Genomic DNA, 27,180 nt, shown 5'->3' with positions numbered 1-27,180 from the left:
AAAACATCCTCCAAGAACAACTTCTCCCAACCATCCAAGAACAGTTTGGTGACGAACAATGCCTTTTCCAGCATGATGGAGCACCTTGCCATAAGGCAAAATTGATATCTAAGTGGCTCGAGGAACAAAACATCGAAATTTTTGGTCCATAGCCAGGAAACTCACCAGACCTTAATCCCATTGAGAACTTGTGGTCAATCCTCAAGAGACGGGTGGACAAACAAAAACCTGCAAATTCTGACAAACTCCAAGCATTGATTAGGCAAGAATGAGCGACCATCAGTCAGTATGTGGCCCAGAATTTGATTGACAGCATGCCAGGGCGTACTGCAGAGGTCTAGAAAAAGAAGGGTCAACACTGCAAATATTGACTCTTTCCACAAACTTAATGGAATTGTCAATAAAAGCCTTTGACACTTATGAAATGCTTGTAATTTTACTTCAGTATACCATAGTAACATCTGAGAAAAGGGTCTAAAAACACTGAAGCAGCAAACTTTGTGAAAACCAATACTTGTGTCATTTTCAAAATTTTTGGCCATGGCTGTACTTTTTTGTGTCTCTCATTCCTGAGTGCCACCAGTATGGACTCCTTAATACATATACACTGTATATATATATATATATATATATATATATATATATATATATATATATATATATATATATATATATATACATAAAGTAACAAATGAACAGCAGCACTCCCGGACTTGATGTGAAAAAATAGAAGTCTTTAATGCATGCCTAGATATGCCAACGTTTCAGGGCCGTACAAGACCCTTTTGTCAAGGCTGGCGTTGCAGTGTTACAAATATAATAAACAGATATCTATATACATATATAGCTATCTATATTTATATAATGGTGGCACTCTGGGACCTAAAAAGACAGACTCACGTTACACTTTTGTTGGACTGCTTAGGAGTGAGTGTATGTATTTAACAAGGTCTGTCATTATTCCTTACACTGTATCCAGGTTTTTCCAGTAATCCTATGAGAAATGCAACTGTGTAGGTTCAACACTTTCTGAGTGTGCAGGATCTGTGGTTTATTGTATATCTATCTAAAATATATGTCATGCGGGTACGTCTGGGGTATGTGTGAGGTCTAATTGGATGCAGGGAGATTTGATGGACATAAGGAGAGGTCTGAGAGGCATGTGAGGTGCATCAGTACCATGTAATGAGCTTCACAGCATGTGCCTACTCTAGGTACCAGGGCTCAATACCACACCTCTGCATCTGCAAGGTCTTTGCAGGAGTGTGTGGGGAGCCCTGCCATTTTCATTTGTACTGGGTCCCACTATTTCTGATTGCAGCCCTGTGTCTAAGTAGAAGGAAAACAAACATTGCAGTGTCAAAATCATACAGAAGAATAAAGCCTTAGCTAAATACAACAAATAAGTGGTAGACAGATCAATTATTCTCTAATTTTCCACCACTGCAAAAAAATTATATAGATATTTAAATTCCTTTAGAAAACATGGCATGTCAGACATTTTTCTAGCCTTGCACTCATAACGGCTTTATGTAAAGCTAGAACATTATTATTAATCATCCAACCAAGGGAACTGTATCTCAAATTGTGCGTCATTTAAAATAGCTATGGCATGAGTCTATTCCACTGGTATTGCTAATTACAATAAAGAGGGACACGGCAGAGCATGCTGGTAAAAGGCCAAAATAAATTGGAGAAATTTGTTAATAAAACTGAATACTTACCGAATGCTCACTAGAATAATAACAGGTGCAAAAATCTGATGAATATCTTTATCATACCGTAGGACTCTAAAACATTATTAAAGTCTATGCATAGTCTTTACAGTGTTGCAAGTATAAATACAGCTCACAGTGGATTATATATTCGACTTAAGCCTGCTAAAATTAATATTACTCTTATGGCAATGAATAGAAACATGTGGTGTTAAATGTAAATACAGTCCTAATTTCCACCAGCACTAAATGTATTTACATGGCATATATGTTCCCTTATCTTAAAAACACTGCAAGTCTACATCTGAAAAATAATGAAAATTGGTGTTTCATGAAGACGGGTTTTCTGCCATAACAGCAAAAAAAAGTGGCTCTACAGCAGTAACAATTATATTGTGTACGAAGATAACAATTACATCATATATGTAAGCCAGTTGTAGCTTCTGCTTACCTACAATAACTATGGGACTAATGCAGCGTTAAATGCATGGAACTAATATGTTCATTTGTACTGTATGCAGTGTTGTAGAGCCATAACTAGACTTTATGGTGCCCTGTGCCAGAGAGAGCAGCGACGTCTCCCCTTCCTTTTTTAAATAGGGACATGGGAAAGGGTCAGAGAAGAGCCTTGGGGAGGCCAGGAGATGCAGGGGATAAAAGAAGAGGAAGCTACAAGTGAGAATGATAATAAACAGGTAAATTGATAGGCCCAGGCAGCGACCCCTGCCCTGCGGTGCCCTGTGCCATGGCACAGGTTGCACCTAGTTACGGCCCTGAAGAGTTGTACACATCTTTGCTGCTAGACTGCCCTATAAGTACGCTTGGTTTCAGACCAGTTATCATTATCAGGTTGCACTTGTACCAGCCCTACGCCAGGTGCAAAAGATCAGTCTGAAAATATACATATTTATGAATACACACAATTCAGCACAGCCTGCTATATGGTCGACTTGCTTATGTTCACCTTTGCCTACATGTGTACATTGTTAAACCTGCAGCAATTATTTTACTATATACAGGGCCAGCCCGACCAGTACTCGGACTACACTGAAGCATAGAGCACCAGCCAGCAGGGGGCGCAGCCAGCAAGGAACTCATGCTCCCTGCTGTCAACCACGCACCAGACTCCGAGGAAGGCTCCTGCCGGGGATAGAAAGAGTGTGAGATGGGGCTGTGATGCTCCCCTCCCCCAGGGTTGCCCGTGTGCCCCTGCAGGGAGGATAGGTGAGCGGCAGTTCCTTCGGAGACTGTGGGCAGGGCAAGATTACCCAAAAGGCGAACCAGGCAGCTGCCAAGGGCCAGTGGGTCCTAGGGGGCCCGTCTTCCAACAGCAAGCATTTTCACTCTGTTTTGTTTTAAATTTAATTTATGGGCTGTGAGCAAACAGCATACTGTAGGTGGAGCTTCAAACAGCACACAGTGCTGATCGGCCGACAATAATGATCTGGCAGGTAGCCAAGACACTGGATGAGAAGCAGACTGTGCGACAGTAGGGGCTCTGGTGCAGTTACACAAGGGCTGACAGACGACACTGGGTCCTAGAAGGTCTCAGCTACCTACAGGTTGCATGCAGTTATCAGTGGCAGATCTAGGAAGAGGTGATAGCACACTAGAACAGTCTGCCTATGTTCACATACAACAAGTACATCCTGTCACTAGAATACTTCCGTCATAGCTCAGCATCCCCGTGAAGTGGACCCCTGGATGGATGGCTGCAATGCTAACCATTGTGCCACCCATAATATGCACACATTACATTAGGATCATACAAAGTCAGATATAAAATTTTAACAATGGCCCACATCTTGGTTTGTATTTTGTGTACCATAACAACAGAGGTCAGTATTGTGTGCAGAATAAAAGTATTTCATTTAGATTGAAACTATGCACATTTTGGACCATTTTTAAGAATTTCCCTTCACATAAAATTATGTAAAAAAAAAAGTTTTAAGTCTTGGAGAAAGAAAAAGTAGCAACCAATCAGCTTCTGTCACTCCTCTAGTACAGCCTGTAAAATGACAGTTAGAAGCTGATTGGTTGGTACTTTATCTCTCTCCACGATTAGATAAATCTCCCCCTAGTCTGCCTCACTACTGCGCCTTTATGCTAATGGGCAACCTATTGAGACACCCACCCACGGCAGTGGCACGAATCGGACATCCCGCCTGCCTATGGCAGCCGCAGAATGTCCAAGGGACCATGGCCGCCGGTGTCCGTGTAACTGTGTCATTAGGAGCAGACAGTGACACCCTTGTTACACAGCACCCCACCCCCCCCCGCCTGTTGGACACCCGTCAGTTAATACCCAGAAATGCCCATCAAAACTGCACGGCTTTCCATGCAATGTGGATCTGCGTCCTCTGGCGCTAACTAATAGGGAGGCGTGTGCAGTGTATCTGTGATAAATGCACAGAGGAAAACATCGGGGTCCTTGCATTCGATGCTTTCCCTGCATCCAACTTAGAATCACAGCCTCTTAGAGCATAGGTGTCACTTCCCAGAGCATCTCTCCGACTCCTCCTGTCACATTCTGTTTTGTGACAGCTGCGCTATAACATGCATGAGAAACTGGCAAAATAATATGATGTGTACCAATACCGCTATAAATCACTATGGGAGGTATGTATACAAAAATGGTGCCTCTCTTTCTAACAGATTCTTTAGCATAGGAAAATACACAACAGATAAGGGTTACTAGAGGAAAAAATACAACATTATTTAATGTCTTGTGAAAGTGCTAGAAACTGGGATTGTAAATAATATGGATGCTAGAAAACTTCAAATATCTGTGAGAATTTTAAATAATTATAAATAATTCCTGAAAATAGTACAACACTGACATTATAACTGCAGATATTATATACAGTGTTTACACATATATTAATACAATTTGTGTAAAGAAAATGAATAGCCATATATGAGGGGCAGTAATTGGATTCACTGGCACTCAGGCTTATTCTATCCCTTTGGTTCAGGAGCTGCTGTGGTGGTGGGGGTGTCTACACATAAATTGATACAGATATACTGTACACTGAGTGGGTGTCACTTCACTGTCGAAGTTAACGTTTCATATCGGAGTTTTTTCCTGTGTTAAAGTCTGGTGCGCGCTCCCGCTTATACCCGTATTCAATATAAAATTAACGAAAACGGGAAACTCCGAAGTTGGATTTGCGTAAAGTTACGAATTTTTCCTTAAAATAATTGTAAGACCCCCCTAAAGTTGTAAAAACATGGGGGAACACAATGGGTACCCCCGTTTTAGCCTTTAATTGAAAGTCGGGGATTTAAATAGCCGCAGCAGGTGTTTTTTTCCCGACATTGAAGAAGTGATGCAGAAGAGCACTTAGGTTATTTTTTTCGTTTTTTTAAGTGGTCCCATCAAATTTGGGGTACATGAAAATGGGTACTAGCATATTTTGGTGTCCCTAAAGTAATTTTTTAAAAATTCTGCATTTGTGCACCTGCCGCTATCATTCTATTCTAGAAAACACCTGCCGCATACTTGCAGAATAGCCCTGAACCTATTTCCCTATTGTTTAACAATTTTTTCCCTTTTTTTTTTTCAGCCCAATTTTTAAATTAATTTTTTGGGGTGTCCCTATTTTTTTTTTTTTTTTTACTTTTTTTGACACAGTTCTTTTTTAAATGTCATTCTCAGGGGTGCAGGCTATTTTTTTTAAGCCTGCACCCCTAAACCCCAATTCTGCACTTTTTTTCGACACCTATTCAATGGTGAAAAGTTATCCCCGTTTTTTATCTAAGACTTTTCAAAACTGCGATAAATCTTTGAAATTGTATACGGTGTAAAAGTAAAACCTGCAATAATGACGTCATACCTCCGATATTAACGCAAAAACGATGTTATCGCACCCATATTGAATACCCCTGTAAATGTAGTTGAAATTACAGATTCAAGGTGATAACATGACTTTTTGTTCTTCTTTTCATAATGTGAGCACAAGGGAAACTTTGATAGGACCTCACTATAATGTATTTTGCAAGATTATTTATTGTGCTAATTTTACATTTTATAATACTTGTTACTATTCTGCAGTCCAATTATAGGTCATTTTAGCTCTGTTATGGAGTAGGACACAATTTTATTTATGATTTACAATTGGCAAAATACAAACCTTCATTGGCAGAATTTTGGGTAGTAGCACATGTAAGCAAAATGGCATAAGGTACAGCTCACTGTACTGCATCTGGCTATAAATCATGTCCATTTCATTTGTTATTCATTTTCTTTAACAACAGGACTTATATTTTGTAACTGTTAATATGCTGAACCTGTGCCAAGAGCAACATTTACAGCACTAGATTGCAGGATTCAGATTTTAAAACTGCAATGAAAACATGGAAATGATGTGGTCTGTGATGTCATCTGGTGGTCATTCCAGGGAATTACATATTAGCACTGAAAGTCTGATCATTTAGCATCATAATTTGACTTAAAACAAATTCTCAGTAGCAAAATAATTTTCTTCTCTGGTTTTAATTTTTGCAAAATAAAAACAAAATTATTCTCACTGAAATGACCCCTTCATTTGGCAATGATCTTGTAATATTACTCAGTTTCAACAGATAAACGGAATAGCTGCGCTGGGCAAATCTACCTGGTGCTCCTTATATTACAGGAATAGAATAATAGTTTTGGTATATTTGCACTACCCATGTAATGTAAATGATCTGTGCTAACATTGTATGTGCATGCAATACAATTTAAGCCAAGCGGCTGGTAAAAACTTTAATATTTTACGTACTGTAGCAAACGTCTCTCGTGAAAAAAAAAGCACTGTCAGTACTTAGACTGCAGAAAGCTGTATTTGTGGAAAAAAATGCAGAGTTCCATTTTGCTTTTTTGGGAAAGAGAGGTATGTAAATAACTGAAAGAGAGGGGTATGAGCATAGCTAGAAAGTTCTAAGCCAGAAATACTGCCAGTGCATTACACTCACCAAATGGAGGCAAGTTTTACCATTACAAGTGAGGGTCAGGGATTATCTCAGAAGTGGATAAATACCTGTCACAAAATGCCCACCCCCACGCTAATGTCAATCCCTGCCTCAGTCCGACAAATGGAATAAAAGGCAGCAATCTCTAGCTCAGGTCTACTCATATGAATAGAAGTACTGTCTTTGTAAATTCACAATTTACTGAATTTGACAATCACCTCTATAACTGAAGCTGGCCATCCACGCTAGAATTATCGGGGCGATACGCCCGATATCCGCGGATCGCCCTGATAATTGCAGCGTGTGTGCGGGCGAGCGATTGTTAAATATTGCTCGGTCGGGCATGCCGGATTGTCCAGCATGCCCGTCCGATGCGATATTTAGGGGGTAAACTGTCGGCCGCATCGGGCAGTGTATGCCCAGCTGCGGTCGACAGACCGACATTTCCTGTGTTCCTTCCCATGGAAGGAACAGGGAAAAGTCTCCTCCCCCAGGGGCAGAGCGCAGATGTTGGGCTGATACACTGTGAGAAATCTCACAGCGTATGCCGCGGAAATCTGTGGCTGGCAAACTGCCAGATAAAACGTCTGTCGGTCTGACAAGCATTTTATCTGCACGTGTATACCCAGCTCGAGACAATTGCTATTAGGACCTCTATAACCACTTAAATGAAGATTTGTTTTCTAAATACCGCTCAGAAATTGTTATTTTTTTTTTTTTTAGTGAATTAGGTGAGGAACATTTATTTCAACTTATCCAAAATGATTTCATAAAAAAATATATATATTTCAATATTTGAAAAAAAATATTTTTTTTCAAACCACCACCATAGGAAACATCAGGACCACTGCCACTTTCCTTTGAACACCGGTTTCAGGCACCCGGTACACTAAGGGAGGGAGGGGGGAGGTTAATTTATTTTTTCCTAGTGGCTACTAATCCCTGCAGCTGCTGGGTTGGGGGTCCTGCTTTGCTGACCGATCAGGGACGGCAGGCAAGTAGAGGAACCGCTGTGGGAAGATTCTCTTCCTGCAGCCGCCCCCACACTGTTTATCTGATTGGTCTAAATTTTGCGACCATATCAGATAAAGAACTGCCTGGTGTGATCGGAAAATTGCGACCATGCCAGGCAAGTGGTTAAGTGAGATTAGTGCAGTTTATTCCCCTCTAAAAATGAGACGACCGCCTTTTGAACCTAAGTAACTGGGATTAGTACAGGTTTTGACAAGCCTGTACCTGGATTTACAGTGGTATCCTTGTTACACGTGACTTTCATGGGAGGAAGTTAGGCACCTCTGTAAGTGAAACAAGTACTGTATGAACCTGCAATAAGTGAGACAAACACTTCTTGAACCTGGATAAGTGAGGAACTGGATAAGTGAGAAACCTCTGTAAAGTGAGACTAAACGTGGTGTCACTTGAGATCCCACTTATCCAGCTTTGACTATATATATATATATATATATATATATATATATATATATATATATATACATATACATACAGTGCATCCGGAAAGTATTCACAACGCTTCCCTTTTTCCACATTTTGTTATCTTACAGCCTTATTCCAAAATGGAATAAAGTAATTTTTGTCCTCAAAATTCTACACACAATACCCCATAATGGCAACATGTAAAAAGTTTTTTTGAGATTTTTTCAAAATTAATAAAAAAAAAAAACCACTAAGAAATCACATGTACATAAGTATTCACGGCCATTGCCATGAAGCTCAAAATTGAGCTCAGGTGCACCCTGTTTCCACTGATCATCCTTGAGATGTTCCTACAGCTTAATTGGAGTCCACCTGTGTTAAATTCAGTTTATTGGACATGATTTTGAAAGGCATACACCTGTCTATATAAAGTCCCACACTTGACAGTGCATGCCAGAGCACAAACCAAGCATGAAGTCCAAGGAATTGTCTGTTGACCTCCGAGACAGGATTGTCTCGAGGCACAAATCTGGGGAAGGGTACGGAAAAATATCTGCTGCTTTGAAGGTCCCAATGAGCACAGTGGCCTCCATCATCCGTAAATGGAAGAAGTTCGGAACCACCAGGACTCTTCCTGGAGTTGGCCGGCCGTCTAAACTGAGTGATCGGGGAGAAGGGCCCTAGTCAGGGAGGTGACCAAGAACCCGAGCTACAGCATTCCTCTGTGGAAAGATTAGAAACTTCCAGAAGGACAACCATCTCTGCAGCAATCCACAAATCAGACCTGTAAATTAGAGTTGCCAGACGGAAGCCACTCCTTAGTAAAAAGCACATGGCAGCCCACCTGGAGTTTGCCAAAATGCACCTGAAGGACTCTCTGGTCTGATGAGACAAAGATTGAACTCTTTGGCATGAATGCCAGGCGTTATGTTTGGAGCAAACCAGGTACCGCTCATCACCAGGCCAATACCGTCCCTACAGTGAAGCATGGTGGTGGCAGCATCATGCTGTGGGGATGTTTTTCAGCGGCAGGAACTGGGAGGCTAGTCAGGATAGAGGGAAAGATTAATGCAGCAATGTACAGAGACATCCTGGATGAAAACCTGCTCCAGAGGGCTCTTGACCTCAGACTGGGGTGACAGTTCATCTTTCAGCAGGACAACGACCCTAAGCACACAGCCAAGATATCACAAGGAGTGGCATCAGGACAACTCTGTGAATGTCCTTGAGTGGCCCAACCAGAGCCCAGACTTGAATCCAATTGAACATCTCTGGAGAGATCTGAAAATGGAATGGACGAAACTGCCCAAGGATAGGTGGCATCATATTCAAAAAGACTTGAGGCTGTAATTGCTGCCAAAGGTGCATCAACAAAGTAATGAGCAAAGGTTGTGAATACTTATGTACGTGTGTTTTCTTTTTTATTAAATCTGCAAAAATCACAAAATAACTTTTTACACGTTGCCATTATGGGGTATTGTGTGTAGAATTTTGAGGACAAAAATTAATTTACTCCATTTTGGAATAAGGCTGCAAAATAACAAAATGTGGAAAAAGTGAAGCGTTGTGAACACTTTCTGTGTGTATGTATATGTATACGTGTGTGTGTATATATATATATATATATATATATATATATATAAATATATATGTCCAACCTTGATAAATGGGATCTCAAGTGACGCCACAATTAGTCTCACTTATAAGAGGTTTCTCACTTATCCAGGTTCAAGAAGTGTTTGTCTCACTTATGCAGGTTCAGACAGCACTTGTTTCACTTTCAGAGGTGCATAGATAAATATATATATATATATATATATTTATATTTATTTTTAAAAAACTTTAAGGAGATGTGCTTGCATGAGGTTTCTTTGAATAAAAACAAAGGTCAGTTTTGCAGCTGGACCTTGCATGTTTTTTCACTGCTAATGCCCCTGAGGCGAGCGGATACAACTAGGGAGTTATGCTGAACTCTGTCGCATCTCCACTTGTAGCTGAATGGGTGTAATTGTGAATTGTGTGGGAACAGCGCCATCGCATGTAGTCTGTTTTCCACACAAAGCAGAGCTGTGTGTACTAACAGTTACACCTATTTTCATACAGAACTCTTACTCCAGGGCTAAAGGGCTAATGCAAGTGCAGAATGATAATGCTGACTGTTGAAATGAAAACAAATGTATGAATAAGAGTGGTGTGGTTGCATAGATGCATACAAATCTGCATATGGTTACATATGCGCATTTGGTTGCATGTACGCAGCTGTAAGTGTAATTACAATTGACTAACACTCAACTCTGCATCAGCCTCAAATCTTATATATAAAATTCACTGGTCTGTTTGTTGGTTATGCATTCGGACACCCCTGCACTGATTGGGATGAAACAAACACCAGGTGGTCCAGTTGGATTCTGGCCAGGTTTAAAGGAGGGGTTAGGGTCCCGGTCAGACCTCCCGATGGTGTACACTGGGCAGAACTTTAACCCGCGGAGCCTGTTCTGGGCCATCCACTGGATGGATTTGGATTAAAACTTCACAGAGTGGTAACATTGGATCCCAGAAAACATAATAGGGGGGTTGAGGTCCCGGTTGGACCTCCCGTTGGTGTACACTAGGTAGAACTTTGACTCGGGGACACTGGGCAGAACTTTGACCTGGGGAGCCTGTTCTGGGCCTTCCACTGGATGGATTTCGATGAAAACTTCACAAAGGGGTGGTAATTGAAACAACACCACACTGACTATACACAGACATTTTAGAAACACCAGAACCACCTATTTCTTCGCTATATCTGCTCTGAGGAAGAGTGTTGAAAAGTTCCTGCTGTTCTTGGTCGCAAATTTAGATGGTCATGCCAAAGATATCTCCTAGTGCAAGTCGACATCAGAACTCTAAAATTAACAACGTCAGCTATATCCTTTTATTCATATCAGGTGAAGTTAACGGAAAAAAAATAAAACAAACATAAGCCCTATGTTAATGAGACACATACATAAAAGACAGTGGGGTAAATTCAATTCAAATGGATGAACGAAATGCGCCATTCCAGAATGGTACACCTTTCCCACTGGCGCAAATTTTTGCCGGAAAACTTGCAATGTCGGCCCTACTGTAAATGGCCAACATTGCTTTGAAATAAATTACTCCCAAAGTAATAGCTTTTGTTAATTCTCTTAAAGTTAATCACAAATTATGGGAATAACCAAATTTTTATCTCCGTCCACTTTATCTCCATCCAAGGCTTAGTAAATAAACTTGGTTGTCTAGTGTTGATGCAGTGTATTCATTATTCCAAACAGGATTTTTGGGTACACAGCATCTTGAAGAATGTGGCTAAACTTAGTACAGTATTTTGGCATAAGTAGCTTAGAGTACAAAATTAATTTGTCCTTATACTGCATGTCCTTTCCAACAGGTCAGTGTGCCAATAAAAATGTCTAGACAGGGTATAATACGGATTCTAGGTCTAACACAACAAAAAACAAGTATGGGACTGATTACACCTGGAATCAGAAGACTTTTGTCCAGCAATTTTGGGCATTGTGACTTAAATTACATTAAAAATGAACGTGTGTTTTACCACATTTGCTCCTAGCATTCACATTTTCTTCAACCTGTTTACCTGTGTTCCTCACCGTGACAACAAGAAGAGGGAATCAGTGAGGTCTATGTTTTGTGTTTCTGATTTTCAAGACTTTCCAGTTCACAGATTTCCTGATGAAAAACAAATCCCATACATGTGTGTACTGTAAATATTTGAAAGGATAAATGCAGAATTAGTGTGAGACTGTTTAGGACACTACACATTTTGTTCTGCAACTACATTACATGTAAAGTCAATGTTCCTTTTGCTATTTACATATCAGAAGCTTCTAGGCAAGTTGAAATGGGTTGAATGTTTCTCAAGCTATAGCATCTTATACTATACTTAGGTTTGATGATAAATTACATGTACACCTAGTTTTTTCATTAAAAGAAAGCCTCTGGTAAAATAAATAGCTAAACAAACAACCCCCATTCTTGCAAAAGGTTGGGTGGATACCGTGCTAATCAAGGTGGGGTGGTGCCAGGGGCAGGGAGTCATAGGGGGGGATGGTGGGAGCAATATTTGGGGCGGGGGTAGGTGGAGGGTTAAAGTGTGGTGGGGATGGGCATATGTGGAGCAAGTGTGAGGAGATAGAGGGGGGGGGAGTGCTGCACCTGTTAGCAGGAGTACCTGCTCCTGCTTGAGATCAATGTGGTAATGGTGGTCAGGTGCGCTCTTCGTATGTGTGTAATGGGGGTGGAATGTTATGTTGTTGGTGGTGTATCTAACTGTGTGAGGAATAAAGTCAAACAACGAGATGGGGGCCAAACCATTAATTTGAGTATTCACAATGCTGCTCCGGAGTGGTGGGGAGTTGGCAGGAATGGGGGGGGGGGGTGGTAAGGTAGGTGTCTGAGATGAGGGGCTATGGGTGGGTTGGAGGGTGTGTAGTACCTCGACTGGCTGTGGGTGGGACTGTCAGTGGACTCTTTCAGGGGGCTCCGTGCCGTGCAGTTCTTGATCAGCACGTATTCCCTGCTGGACCTTTGGTCTACAGACTTAAGCGCAGTGGGCGTTGGTGTGTGATTGACGGTGGGGGAAGTTTGGTGAGGTCTGTGAACAAAGTCTCGAATCAAGTCTCGGGTGAGGCCTACCCTACCGGTAGGGTATTTTGTAGAGTAAAGCTGCGGTCGACCGGTTGCTTGCTGTGTTGTGATGGTGATCCGCAGCGTGGGGGAAGTCTGTGCTTTCCTGGGCCCGGATGTTACCAACAGCTGATGGTGCTGTTGGCTGGATCCGGGTACCGGTATATGCTCGCCCAGAGTGGGGTTGTGGTTTAAAGGTGTATATCCCCAATGCATTTCAGAGTGTCAGCCTTTTTCTTGAAGAAGGCTGACACGCCGAAATGCGTTGGGTATACACTCCTTTAAACCACAACCCCACTCTGGGTAAGCATACCGGTACCCGGATCCGGTGCTCCCCTCAACCTCCCCACCCCTTTACCGCAAACACCACCAAATCGGATCTAAACACGGTACGGACACCCCCAAGCGCCTTCCAGGCGTCCACCAGACTCTGCATCAACTCAGCAAATCATGCACAGCATCAAGCATCGGCACCTCTCAAACACTCTGCAGGCAGCAGACAGCCCACCGCACTGAACATACAGGGGAAGGGTCTAACGCCACCCACTGGCCAGCCAACAGCTGTTTGTAACATCCGGGCCTAGGAAAGTGTGGACTTCCCCCACGCTGCGGATCCCCAACAACACAACAAAACATTCCCCCTCCCCATTACACACATACGAAGAGTGCACCTAACTCTTTTCGTAGCAAAGAGCAACAAAACTGGAGGAATTCTAACATTAATGTGTCTGTAAAATTACGCAGAGGCATTGAGCAGCAGGAGACTGACAGAATATTACTCAACACTGTTCTCAGCTCTAAACAGCTGCTTCTCCTTTTTGGTAGACAGAATTCTTCAGAATTTCATAGAAGTGGATGGACGTGTCCTTTACATACTTTACCCAATATGTGTTTTGGCTGCTATGACTAAGATATTACTTAAAAACAGATTATTTTTCATTGATATGTTGCCTTTTGACCCTGCTGATCACCAAATTCTCCTACAAAGTTAAGATCATTTGATATGGACAGAAGTTACTAATCTCTTTTGACTTGTTCTCAGGTTAAAAGAGATTAATAACTTAAGCCCATGCCAAAGGAATAAGAACAAGGTTAAGTGCAGGAGTCTGCTTCAGGACAGATTTAAAGAATAAAGTATGTATTAAAAAAAAATGATGATTAATATAAAGTTAAAAGCGTACTTAAACCCAAAACGTACACGAGGTAAAAGGAGTTAGAAAATATGAATAGGTCTGATGACTACAATAATTTACAAGAACATACGCATTCTTGAATGCATAAGTGTTTCATAAAGGCAGTCTTGTGGACTAATGCAGAGTGAGTACTATGCCAACTTGCGTGAAATCACTCACAAAGTAAACGCTAGCGTAGGCTTGATTTACAGACCTGTGCATATCTGGCACTTGAAACTCTTAATAACAGGAGAGGGGCAAGAACACAGAGTACAGTTTGCAAGGAGAAGAGAATGAGCTTCTTTTCAGAGGGCACTAGTAATCCGATAACTTTTACTGGAATAGTTAATCAAAAACGGTTAGTGTGGACACAAAATATACGCTGAGACCTCTTTAATACTTACCTTTTAGTCATATACATTAAAATTGTGGTATGATCCCACACATATAGTACTAGAACTTAGCAAAATATAAGGTTAAAACCAAGAAATACAGTGAAAAGAGGTTATTAATAGAAAAGTGTAATTAAAAACTGTTGTCATATAACCAGCATCTATGTCTATTTCCTGTGTCAAACAAAGGATGCTTATAGTGTTATGCTGGCCATACTCTAGTACGACCAGCATAAGATGCGATTCATCATACGTTTTCCCTTGAACTCCCCGGGAGCTCCCTGGCAGTTCCGGCTGCACGATTGACACACGATCTCACGATATGATCGATCTGCAGTTTAGGAGGGAAGGTCATTGAAAGAATACACACTTCTTCAGAATGTAAATCAAATGATGCCGGTCAGAAGCACGATGCACCGCATGCACAAATACACAGCACAATTTGCATACAATTACGATAGATAACATGGGCTGCACATCTGATCATACGATACGTTTTAAGAGCGGCGGGAGTGCGCTTCGGATCGTATCCTACCTAAATACTACACGATTTTGACACAATTCATCGTACGACGCGTCTAAAATCTGGCAATCAGCCCGAAATCGTGCTAGTGTATGGCCAGCATTAGACACACCAGTCACTATTAATGACATTAGGGTACTGGAGTAATATTGTCCATGTACAGTAACTGTAACCTGTACAGTAATTTGTTCTTGCTAGTGCTGCCTTAGACCCTATTAAGGCTGAGAACAGTAAAGGAGGCATCACCAAGTTGCGACTCATGCAGACCTGCTGAAATACTCAAATACATCGGTGAGGAAGAATATCTTTACACTTGCTGGCACATACAGCAAAAGTTTTTCTGTTTTGTATACATATATGGCATTAATATTGCCATGCTGCTGGTACCATGTATATGGGTAAAACCGAGCGCGGGCATATTTCTTTTCTGTTTTGTTTCAAAATTTTGCCTTGTGCCATCATGGCAGCTTTCAATTAAGGCTATAAAAAGCCTAGTTGGGTGTGGCTAACAGCCAGCCCCTGTATAGATGTGACCCTCTGTATCTAGGAGGTGAGTACATTTAACTGCAATGTAATGATGTGCTAGGCATATATGCTAGTGTTAGGGACCTGCAGAAAAATGGGGTCCCTTGATGCTGGGCTGCAGGCTTAAATGCTTTGATCAAATCATGACAAAATCCCCTTTGTTTTATTTGCTGCACACATACATAGATTTGTAGTATATTATTGTTAGCGCCGATAGCAAAAGTGTTTCTGTTTTGTATACATATATGGCATTAATATTGCCATGCTGCTGGTACCATGCATGATATGGGTAAAACCGAGTGCGGGCATATTTCTTTTCCGACTTGCTGGCACATAAACCTTAATGGTTATGATGTTGTGTAAACTGCACATGGGGCCAATGCATCTCAAGTAGATGTTTTTCCTTTTTAAAAGGGTAATCTAACTCCTCTTTACAAACAACTTTGCATCAGCCCCTTGAGATCTAATTTATCAGCTAATGTGTTTTAGCTTATATCTTAACATGGTCTTACTAGCAAACAAAACGTGTATGTAAATTACATGAACACTAGGTAAAATGAAGACAAAGTCAGGATCAGAAACTCTCCACTTGAGTAGTCATTTTAATTAGGATTATTTTTGTAAACAATAGTATGCTCTATTGCTTCTCATTTCCTCACTCCATCAGCTTACTGCAAAAGCCTCATTTATATTCAGTGTTAACTGAGGAATGGGTTAAGTTAAAGGGGTGAAATATCAGGGTAACCAAATAATTTTATTTTCTAAGGAATAACTCAGGATAAGGGAAATACATTTCTTTACCTTATAGGAAGGCAGGAAGCAAAGTACACCATGGCTCACAGTCTGACAGACGGACAATAACAGCGCACCAATCTCATCCTGGAAATCAAAGGTCTCTGTATGCTGGAATGTTGCATAAAGTTTCCGACCTTTTGGACCTGCTCCAACAGTGCCCACCCATACCTGTAATAGAAAGACATCAGTGGTTTCCGACATTTAATGGGTTGATTTTAGTTTGTTCTGTTTTGTTTTTCACCAGAATGAAGACTAATGGTAAAAGCATCAGAGAGAAAATATATTGTCGAAGCTGGGTAATTGGCTGAGAGAGAATCAGTTTTAAAATTAGATCGGAGCAACGCCATCTTGCGAATGGCGACAAGACTCCATCTTAGAATTAGGTCACACAGCGCCATTTTGTCAAAACCACATAGTACACAAAACACAACGCAAAATTGCTAATAAGTAGCACGGCCAGCTTTTTAACAATATTCCCCAAACACATACCAACGGTGTCTGACATACATAAAAATGACTTTCCAACACATTAAAATCACCACAGACTTAAATATGAACAGCACTAAAAAGTAGCAAATTAGTGGTGTTTTCCCTGCATTCACAATAACACATACACATGATTCTAAACAGTGCGCAATGCAAAATAGCTAATTATTAGCACGTTCAGCTTTTTAACTATCCCTACACAACCAATACCGACTTAGTCCCAAACACTCAGAGATACCTTTCCAGCTTAGTGCTGCTCGCTAAGTACCCCGCAGACCCCCAGACGAACAACGCTATTTAGTGTCGTTCTCCCTTCCATACATACACTTAGAGCAATAGTTCCGTAGCGCAACAGGGTTATTATTCAATTCAATCACAATGCCAGCATGTAAAGAAATGACTGTTTTCTGCAACTAAGGTACATGATAAGCAAACAGTGCTTGGTGTTGTACTGATCTAATCTGTCTCAACAGCTTTTCGGTAACATCGGTGAGAAGATCGCAACATGCATTCTCAACTTATGGACTGTAGAGAGTTAAAACACTAAAATGTACTATGTAATGTTAGCAGCTTAGATTACATGTGGCGGGAAAAAGGAGACAAAAGGCTGTCGAAGGCTGATCTGTGTCCATTTGAATCAACCTGTTAAATGTCCTGAAACAGATGCACGCGTACTGGGAACCAATGGAACCATGCCACACTCTTCTATTGTGTTGCTTATCCCTGTAAGAGTATAAATGTGCGTACTGACTCCAATTTGTAGTCTTCTTGCTGATGCTGTTGACGGAGGTTTCTTGCTGATGCCGGTAACTAGCTCCAGTGCGCGTGTGTATGTATAACTGTACTTTGGGTCTGTATAATTTCTTATTAATTTCTGCACTAAATTGTCTTTAGATCACAGCGTGTAACCTACTGTTTTTATGTTGAATAATATATTTTGTGCGTTGGAAACACATTTCCATGTCTGAAGGCTTTTATTTTACTGTATGACTGCGTACGCAAATAGCGTCAACTTAGAAGGTATAGGCAGGAGTGTATAAAGGTTTAGAAGATATAGGAAGGATTGTACAAGTTTTAATTACGTTATAACAAACAATATCATAGTAAAGGCAGACTGCTATTTTTCATTTCGGAGTGCAAAATCGCAAACACTTTGACATGACACAATACAGATTAAAATTATTTTTAGTAAACACTGCCTCTGTCCATTCACATCTCAGTGATCAAAGGGAGGGATGACTTTGGCTTCAACTCTCTATTTAGTGTACAGTGAAATACAAAGAAAAAATATTAGCAGCGCATAGCGGGAGTGTAGTGTGGCGGTAAGCTACTGCCCGAAGGGGGGATAGCGCTGAGCGTTTCCTACCTTATACCCGGGTATTGCATGCTTCTGTACCTGGTAGAGGAGCAGACACAGTTCTGGGTCCTGGGTGACGGACGCTATCTTGCTGGGCTTCCTGTCGGCGGCTCCTGTGGGGACAGCGCCGACTACAGACCGCCCGCGATAAGCGCAGGTTAGTCCAAGTGCTTTCCCCACAGATGGGAGTAACACTTGAAGGAAGGAGCAGTGAGGCTCGCTTCCGTTTGGCGAGGGGGAGGAGCCATGGTCTGCTGGTTCCCTCCGCTCTCCAGTGGCAGAATGCAGGCTCCCAGGAAGTCTGCTCATAGCTTTTCAAGGACACAAGCCTGAACAGCATGGAGGGAGGACAGAGCAAGCTCCTTTCCCTCTGCAGCATGCAGCGAAGTAGTTTTCAGTATTACTGTGATCTGTTCTTGTGCCTGTTTGGAGTGTTCTGACTTGGTGACGTTGCTCCGAAGGAGAGAGGAATTAGCTCAAACAGCACCAGCACCTGTTTTGCCCTCACTGCAGTTGCAGGGGGTGGTTACCAGGGTCGTGATCCACCTTGGGTCCGTACCATGGAGCGCTCAGCGGTAGGGGTCGAGAAAGTATCGGCCTTTATGGAGCGCTTCTTTGAGGAGCCTAAGCTACGCACTACGCAAAAGCGTCATCCTCCATCCAGTGTCTTGTTTGAGTCAGATCCTGAGGGGGAGGAAGAAGAGGAAGAGGGGGAACTCCAAGAGGAGGTTCTGCCCTACGAGGAAGGGTCAGAGTCCGCGTCAAGTCAGGGCATGGAGGACCTTATTATGGCAGTACGACAGTCTTTGGACTGTCTGGACCTTGACGCCTCAGCTAAAGCGGAGGGGCCGTTTAAGCGGAGACGTAAGAGGGTCGTTTGTTTCAATGTTTCTCAAGATCTCTCGGATCTGGTAGGGGAAGCCTGGAAGACCCCAGATAAGAAGTATGCTGCTCCTCGTAAGTTTGCAGCCCTTTATCATTTTCCACAAGAGCAGGTCGCTAAGTAGGAGCTGCTTCCAAGAGTGGATGCAACTGTGGCTCGTTTAGCAAAGCACACGGCTCTGCCGGTCCAAGGGGCGGCCTCCGTTAAGGATACACTGGACAAAAAATTGGAGGGATGCCTTAGGAGTATTTTTATGGTCGCCGAAGTGGTTTATTCTCCCATTGTTGGCATCTGCATGGGTCTCTCGAGCCATGGAGAAATGGGCTGACAAATTAGTGGCAGGCCTTTCCGGTGACTCATCCAGAGAGGACTTACTGGTATTGTCAGAACAGATATGTGCGGCAGCAGTCTGTGTGTGTGAGGCCGCACAAGATGGAGCGCAGATTTCCTATAGAGTCTCAGCCAAAGCAGTTGCGGCACGCAGAGCACTCTGGCTCTGCGCCTGGGAGGCGGACACCGAATCTAAACGTGCTTTAGAGTCTCTTCCTTTTTGTGGAGACATCCTGTTTGGCTCTGAGCTTGATACTATCATATCCCAGGCGACAGGTGGAAAGAGCACTTTCCTGCCTGGGGTGCCCCAGAAGCAAAAGGGCTCACGTTTCTGGGTCTTCTGTTCTTCCTTTCGAGGAGGGGGACCGTTGAGAGGTCAGAGGGCCCGAGGACGCTCTTTCCCCAGTAGGGGTTCTGCCCCCAAGGGTAGATTCTCCGGCACATTCAGGCACCCGGGTGCTAGGGCATCTGAGAAGCCGAGTATCTGACCTCAGCTTATCCGGTCTCAGGGGAAGGTAGGGGGCCACCTCCTTCTTTTCTGAGACAGGTGTGTAGTTTCAGGAGTAGATGCCTGGGTAAGGGGCATTGTCTCCCGAGGTTATGTGATCGACCTAAGGGGGCAGCCGCCACAACGTTTCTTCACTACAGCATTACCCAGGGAGCCAGAGAAGAGACTGGCCTTAAACCAGGCTATCAGTTCCCTCTGTTCAGAAGGGGTTATAGCTCCTATTCCACAGTCTCAACTAGAACAGGGGTTTTACTCAAACCTGTTCCTAGGCCAAAACCCCAACACCACTTATCGGGCAATTTTGAATCTGCAAGCCTTGAATGCCAGCCTGTGGGTGGATCGGTTCCGCATGGAGTCGCTCCGGTCAGTGATCCAGGGTATGTCGGCAAATGAGTGTCTGGCGTCTATCGACATCAGAGACGCATATCTCCACATACCGATTTGGGCGGGGTATCAGTCTCTGCTCAGGTTCGCGGTCGGGAGAGTTCATCACCAGTTCCATGCTCTGCCTTTCGGTTTGGCTACAGCTCCGCGGGTCAAAAATCATGGCAGCAATGGCAAGCCTGCTGCATTCCGAGGGAATAACGGTGATTCCCTATTTGGATGATTTGCTAGTAAAGGCGGATTCCGCTGCCCAACTTCAATTCCACCTGGATCAGACGGTGCAGGTGTCACAGCATCATGGGTGGATACTGAATCTCGAGAAGAGTCACCTCAGGCCGTGCCAACGTCTGATGTTTTTGGGGGTGATATTCGATACAACACTGCAAAGAGTTTTCTTGCCCGAGCCCAAAGCCCGGGCCCTTCAGGACTTAGTCAGGAAAGTGCTGTCTGCTCCTCGTCCATCCATCTGGCTGGACATGAAGTTACTAGGTACGATGGTCTTCACCTTCGAGACCATCCAGTACGGCCGCTTCCATTCATGGATTCTCCAGTGGGAGATTCTCCAGAATTGGACAGGCCGCTCGGACGACCTCTCTTCCCAGTTGCTGGTTCTGTCAGACAGCACTAGTCAGTCACTTCGCTGGTGGCTGATTACCGATCACCTTCTCCAGGGTCGGTCCCTGGTTACTCCCAACTGGATTATTGTCACCACTGACGCAAGTCTCAGAGGTTGGGGAGCGGTGACGGAGAACCTCTGTCTAGAGGGGACCTGGTCGTCATCGGAGATGGGTTTTCCAAAAAATATGCTGGAGCTCCGGGCCATTTATCTGGCTCTGTGCGGGGCCCAGGCCCTCCTGGCAGGCCGGCCAGTGAGGATCCAATCAGACAACGCCACGGCGGTGGCATATGTAAACCAACAAGGCGGAACCAAAAGCGCACTTGCCATGGTAGAGGCAAGTCTCATTCTCTCTTGGGCGGAGAAGGTCGTCCCGGCAATTTCAGCTGTCTTTATACCGTGGGTGGAGAATTGGGAGGCAGACTACCTCAGCAGGACTACGTTCCTGCCAGGGGAGTGGTCTCTCCACCCGGAGGTTTCTCAGCAGCTGGTCCAGACTTGGGGGGCTGCTGAAAGTGGACCGGATGGTGTCTCGCCACAATTACAAGGTCCCTTTTTTTTGTGCGAGGTCCAGAGATCCTTTGGCATCCTTTGGCATTCCCTGGAACTTCCGTCTGGCCTATATTTTTCCTCCAATTCCCATGTTACCAGGAGTACTCCGTCGAGTCAGGGAGCAGCAGGTTTCAGTCATCCTAGTGGCTCCAAACTGGCCTCGCCAGTTGTGGTTCGCAGGCTAGCCACAGGTCCGGGTTGGAGTCTTCCTCTGCGACCAGATCTTCTTCTACAGGGGCCATTCTGTCACCAGGGTCTACCTCAGTTGGCTTTAATGGCCTGGTTGTTGAGACCGGGCTCTTAAAGGCTAAGGGTTTTTCCCCTTCAGTTATCAGGATCATGCTCCGGGCGCGGAAGCAGGTTTCCGCGTAGAACTACCACAGGGTTTGGAAAACCTATATCGTGTGGTGTGAGCAGCGGGGAGTGCATACTGCCCAGTTCCGCCTGCCAAAGTTTTTAGCATTTCTGGAGGGCGGTTTGGAAGATGGCTTACGGCTTCAATCTTTGAAGGTACAGATTTGTCTCTCTCTTTTTTACAGGGGGTCTAGCGAATACAGCCTCCGTTCCAACCGGCAGTAGCACCATGGGATTTGCCCCTGGTTCTGTCGGCTCTTAAGCAGGCTCCGATTGAGCCTTCCGTGGACCTTCAGTTCGTAACGTGGAAAGTGGTTTTTCTTATGGCCATTGCCTCGGCGGGTCTCTGAGTTGGGGCCTTGTCCTGCAAACCACCTTTTCTTGTTTTCCATGACAATAGGACTGTTCTCAGGATGGAACCAAAAGTGGTTTCATCTTTCCACTTTGTTTTTCCTGTTTTCTCACCTTCAGAGTCCTCATGGGGCCAGGACGATCTATCACTGTTGGATGTCATCCGGGCCCTGCAAATTTACTTAGACAGAACTTCGAACTTACATAGGATAGACTCTTTATTTGTCCTCTACGACGCCCACAAACGGGGCTGGCCAGCCACAAAGCAGACCATTGCAAGATGGCTTCGCTCAGTGATTTCAAGGGCTTACTCAGAGGCGGTCCGCCCGGCACCAGCTAGGGTGTTGGCTCATTCCAGTAGGGCCATGGCGGCCTCCTGGGCTGCGCGTCACGGGGCCTCAGCTGAACAAGTTTGTCGCGCAGCTACCTGGTCCTCCGTCCACATATTTGTGCGGTTTTACCGGTTTCATGTTTTTGCCTCCGGGGACGCCCATTTTGGGCGTACAGTTCTCCGGTCAGGCAATCTGAGCGTTCCCTCCCCTGGGGGCGGCTTTTGAACATCCCATGGTCCAGTGTCCCCCAGCCCAGACGAAAGTGAAAATAGGATTTTTGGTACTTACCGTTGAATCCTTTTCTCTGAGTCAGGCTGTCCCTCCCTAACGCTCAGCTGTGTTGAGTATGAATTATGATTTTGGGTCACATTGACAGTCAATTTTATTTTTATTTTTCAGTGTGACAGTGTCACCGAGTATTGCTTCTCCTTACAAGACACTTTTGAAGTTATACTGAAGTCAGGGGTTGCAGAGGGGGAGGGGGGGGGAATTACAGATTTCAGATTAGTGACAACTCCACACCTTCCCACATACAACCTATGGTCCAGTGAGTGTCCCCCAGTCTGACTCAGAGAAAAGGATTCAACGGTAAGTACCAAAAATCCTCTTATTTTTTAGCTGCAATTAGTGCATGAGTAGAAATAAGAAGTGTAAAGCATTTTCTCTCAGTATATTAAAATTAATATGTAAAGCATACTCTTTGCCATGCATGTGGAGCAGGTGCAGTACCACAAACAAATCCATATTTTCTTTTATAAATATCTCCTTACATGGTGTTTATGTAAAATGAAGTGACCTCGCAAAGCTGGATTAACTCTGGATGTGCCATTCATGCTGCGAGGGATCTTCATTCCTATTCTCTTTGAGAGTTAAGTGGGAAACCAGAATCACCTAGGAAATGAAAAGGACTAGAATTGCTCACATGGGCACAGGTGTACCATGTATAAGAAATTTGTTATTAGAAGTTATACTTTTTCCAGTCTTTAAGGGAGGTGCATCAACCTTGGCGAGAGATAAAGTACCAAACCAATAGGCTTCTATTTGTCATTTTTACTGGCTGTGCTAGAAAAATGACAGAAGCTGATTTGTTGGTTCTTTATCACACAGAGGAGGAGGATATGTATCAATCCTTGGAGAGAGATCAAGTCTTTCTACAGGATCAGATTCCAAAATATTCCAATTTGTTGAATGCACGATGAAAAATATAAAATTCAGGGTGAATGGGGTGAAGACAGTACAGAATCTGCACCTTTTTGTTTTTGCGTTTTGTGGGAAAACTTCCCGTTTTATCACAAATGGTGTACTTTGAATGCTTTTATGTATCTTTTAATAGCTATCTTAGATAATTAGCTATGGCAGTGTGTCTGGAACCTATACACATTTACTTCTGAAAGCAAGACTAAGGGGTCTATGTACTAAGCCTTGGAGAGAGATAAGTGGGTGGATATAAAGTATAAAACAATCAGCTCCTATCAGAATTGATTGATTGGTACTTTATCTCCATCCACTTTCTCTCTCTCTCCAAGGCTTCGTACAAAGACCCCTTATTACTTTACAAAATAGCTATTAGAAAATACAGAAGCTATTTCTGAAGAAGCAGGCAGTCAACCTGCGAAACGCACAAAAAGTTATGATACTGTGCTGTCATCCCATTCACACAGGATATTTAATTTTTAAACGTGTATTCAATAAATTGGAATGCTTTGGAATCACTTTATTTAAAAAAAGACTGGAGAAAGTATAATTTCGACTCACAAATTTCTTGGTATACCTGCACCCAAGAGAGCAGCCCCATTCCTAGATGTGCCATTAAGCAGCATTATTACTGTTGCTGGCAACACTATAAATGTATGTATAAATGTAAACTGTAAAAGATGTTTTATTCCAAATATGCTTTTCAAAATGAAACACCATAGTAAATTTAAGACTACTACATGTACAGTCTCTTTCTGAACTATAATAACTCAATACAAAGTGCATTCCCTCAGCTTTGTGCAGGGTTCCATCTGAACTTAAGTCTCAATGAACACTTTTGTATCTTCCAGCTAACATATGTGCTTTAACAGTCTAATAATGTACAGCAACATCCTTGTGCTCACACCAAAATAGTGACAACAGCAAATGTAAAGGCAATTGCTCACCTGGGATTTCTGAATAACATGGTTTGCTTCTAGCTGGATAGAAAACTTCACACCTAGCTCAGATGAAAATGATTCCATTGGGGACAAGGTGCCTGATGTCAGGACAATTGTGCGAACATCGCCACTTAGTTCAGAAAAAGCCTGAAATAAAAAAAAGTAAAATATTTTGTAAAGGGTCATTCCACATGAAATCAGCACAATTTTCGAAAAAATTCTGCCTTACAATCCCTTACTTCAATTAAATTTGGTATAATAAATGCTGCCATGGGTGTAAAGAAAACCCCCAAACCATAGACTGATAAGTACACTGTTATATGCCTTTAAAGCTGCTACTTGATTACAAAAACTGGCTATTAACATTTTTTTTTAAATTGCATTTGCAGCTCATCTATTTGAGCTACAGAGTTGTCTCATTTTAAACCTCTTTTTTATGGGCTTTCATATGATATATAACAGCAGTATGTTTCAATAAAAATTAAACATTTTCCAAATCAAAATATTGATATTCTCAAAAAGCCAATGTTTTAAAATTTTGATTAGAGTTGATTTGATGTGGAATAACCCTATATGCAACACATACTGTAGCAATGCACACACGCATAGTCACACAACTATCTTATTGAACTATTTGCTAAAGGGTTCATACATGTGCAAGAAAACACAAAAAAAGTAAAAAAAAAATAAAAATACAATGCTATTTTTCAAAACTTAGAGCTCACTATCACCACTGGTCCAGCTGATGGCGAATTAGTTCTCCTGTCGCCACTCCAACAATGGCTTTTTAGCCTGGCCACAAGGAGAATGCAGCAGCCTCTGGAACAAAATGCTGCAAACAGCATGCCCCATGGGGGTGGAGAGCTGCATTAAAATCCTTTAGTAGGAAGTAGTATAGCTTTAAAATGACCAAATTGTTCAGCTGTCCAACAAGTTATGAACAACTGTATAAGGGTTGGGATTTAACTATACACATTGGTGACCAAATTAGACAATATTCAGCTGTAGGTCCCTGTGAACTGATCACAACAAGGACAACTGGGGCCTGTTAGTAAGTCATTTATTGATAACTTCCGTTTGAATTTTGATTCAATTGGATTATCGTGCCATAAAGGCCATATTTGGGCCACTCAAATTTAAACATCAGGGGGTACATTTACTAAGATGGGAGTTCTATTAAGAAGTGATGTTGCCCATAGCAACCAATCAGATTCCAGGTATTATCTTTTAGAAAGTGCTAGTGGTCAGGGAATAGTGGTAAATTACCCCACATGGGGTAAAAATGAAATTCCTGGACGGACAGCCAGGCATGCACATGAATCATTCTATAATATAGAATGATTCATATGCACGCCCGGCTGTGCCGTAGGGAGGTTCTAAGCCGGACGCCCGCTGAGATGTTATTACCAGAGAGCGCCCGTCTCCTTCCCTGCAGCGCCGCATTAGCCGGAGGCAGGAGTTCTCTTCTGAACTCCAGCTTCCGGCTCTCTCCATGCGCACTATGTGAGAGACATCATGACGTCTCTCCCATAGTTTCTAGGAGCGGCCGAGCGGACAGGACGGCGGCGGATGCAGGAGCGGGGATTAAAGTAAGTGGTTTTTTTTTTTTTGTACAAGCAGCATTACAGGGGCATTATATGGGGGCACTACTAGAGGGGCATTATATGGGGGCACTATTACAGGGGCACTATATAAGGGCACTACTACAGGGGCATAACTATGGGGGTACTACTACAGGGGCATTACATGGGGGCACTACTATATGATTTCCTTCCTTTCAAATCAAGGGGGTAACGTCGTGTATGTAAATATATTTTGGAGCAAAAGGTAAAAAAGTTCCCTGACCCCTGTGCTAGATAAATGAGAAGTAGAATCTGATTGGTTGCTAGGGCAACATCACTTCTAAATAGAACTCCCATTTTAGTAAATTTACCCCCTGGTCAGTAACAATATTGCTACTTAAGAAAAAAGATCAATTTACTCTAGATCCATGTCATAATTATAGTCAATTTTTTTCCTCATGGGGAGGATGAAATTAATACAAAGCAACCTAAAAGAAGATCCTTAGGAAGAGATTTTTAAAGGTATTGGAGCAACATTAACACAGACTCTTAATACCGACAGTTGTACAGTCTTCGTCAAGTGCTGAGTTCTGAGGATTACACTCAGCATCTTGAAACTTGTCACATAATTGCACCCTTCCTAAACTGAATTAGATGCAAATAGATATATTAAAACTGCATTAGAGTCTTGTCTGCACCAAGAGGCTGCTCTGTGAAGCTGCTTTTCCACAGACTCTGTGGTTAGTCTCATGGCCTGGCTAAAAAGTGGGTGTGTGCTACAGAGTTAGAAAAATAAGAATTATGGTAGACTTACCTTTGTTAACTCTTTTTCTTCGAGGTCCACAGGGATGCCATGTGGAAATGTGGTTGGAGTGATCCAGGCACCAAACAGTTAAGATTTCAGCTCCCAGGATGCCTCGGGTCCTCCTCCAGGCATTCAGTTTTGTAAACTAGCCCAAGGCAGGAGTAGGAAGGACAAAGCACACCAAAAACTCTCTCACAGAAGATGAGGGAATCCGTGACCGAAAGAAAAATTACCCAATGCAGCCAGGTGCGTCAGGGGGGATGCAGTCAAGATACCTGTGGGCGCTATCCCGCCCGACAATATCCCGACACGGACATCCTGACATGAAACTAAAGATAGGCGTCAAAA

At 42.9% G+C, this 27,180-nt stretch overlaps 1 protein-coding gene across 1 annotated transcript in view; it reads right to left on the bottom strand.

The window, feature by feature from the left end:
- Window positions 1–27,180, bottom strand: part of BRIP1 (BRCA1 interacting DNA helicase 1) — a 421,240-nt gene that overhangs the window by 193,012 nt on the left and 201,048 nt on the right. Inside the window, exons 13-14 of the mRNA XM_088446318.1 lie at window positions 24,472–24,612; window positions 16,184–16,345 (exon numbers count right to left, since the gene is read on the bottom strand). Of these exons, the coding sequence (XP_088302444.1) occupies window positions 16,184–16,345; window positions 24,472–24,612 (303 nt within the window). The remainder of the gene's footprint in view (window positions 1–16,183; window positions 16,346–24,471; window positions 24,613–27,180) is intronic.

Source organism: Taudactylus pleione, unplaced genomic scaffold (genome assembly GCF_031769625.1).
Source record: "Taudactylus pleione unplaced genomic scaffold, aTauple2 ptg000397bl, whole genome shotgun sequence".
Taxonomy (NCBI): Eukaryota; Metazoa; Chordata; class Amphibia; order Anura; family Myobatrachidae; genus Taudactylus; species Taudactylus pleione.
This window is presented reverse-complemented; position numbering and strand designations above follow the sequence as displayed.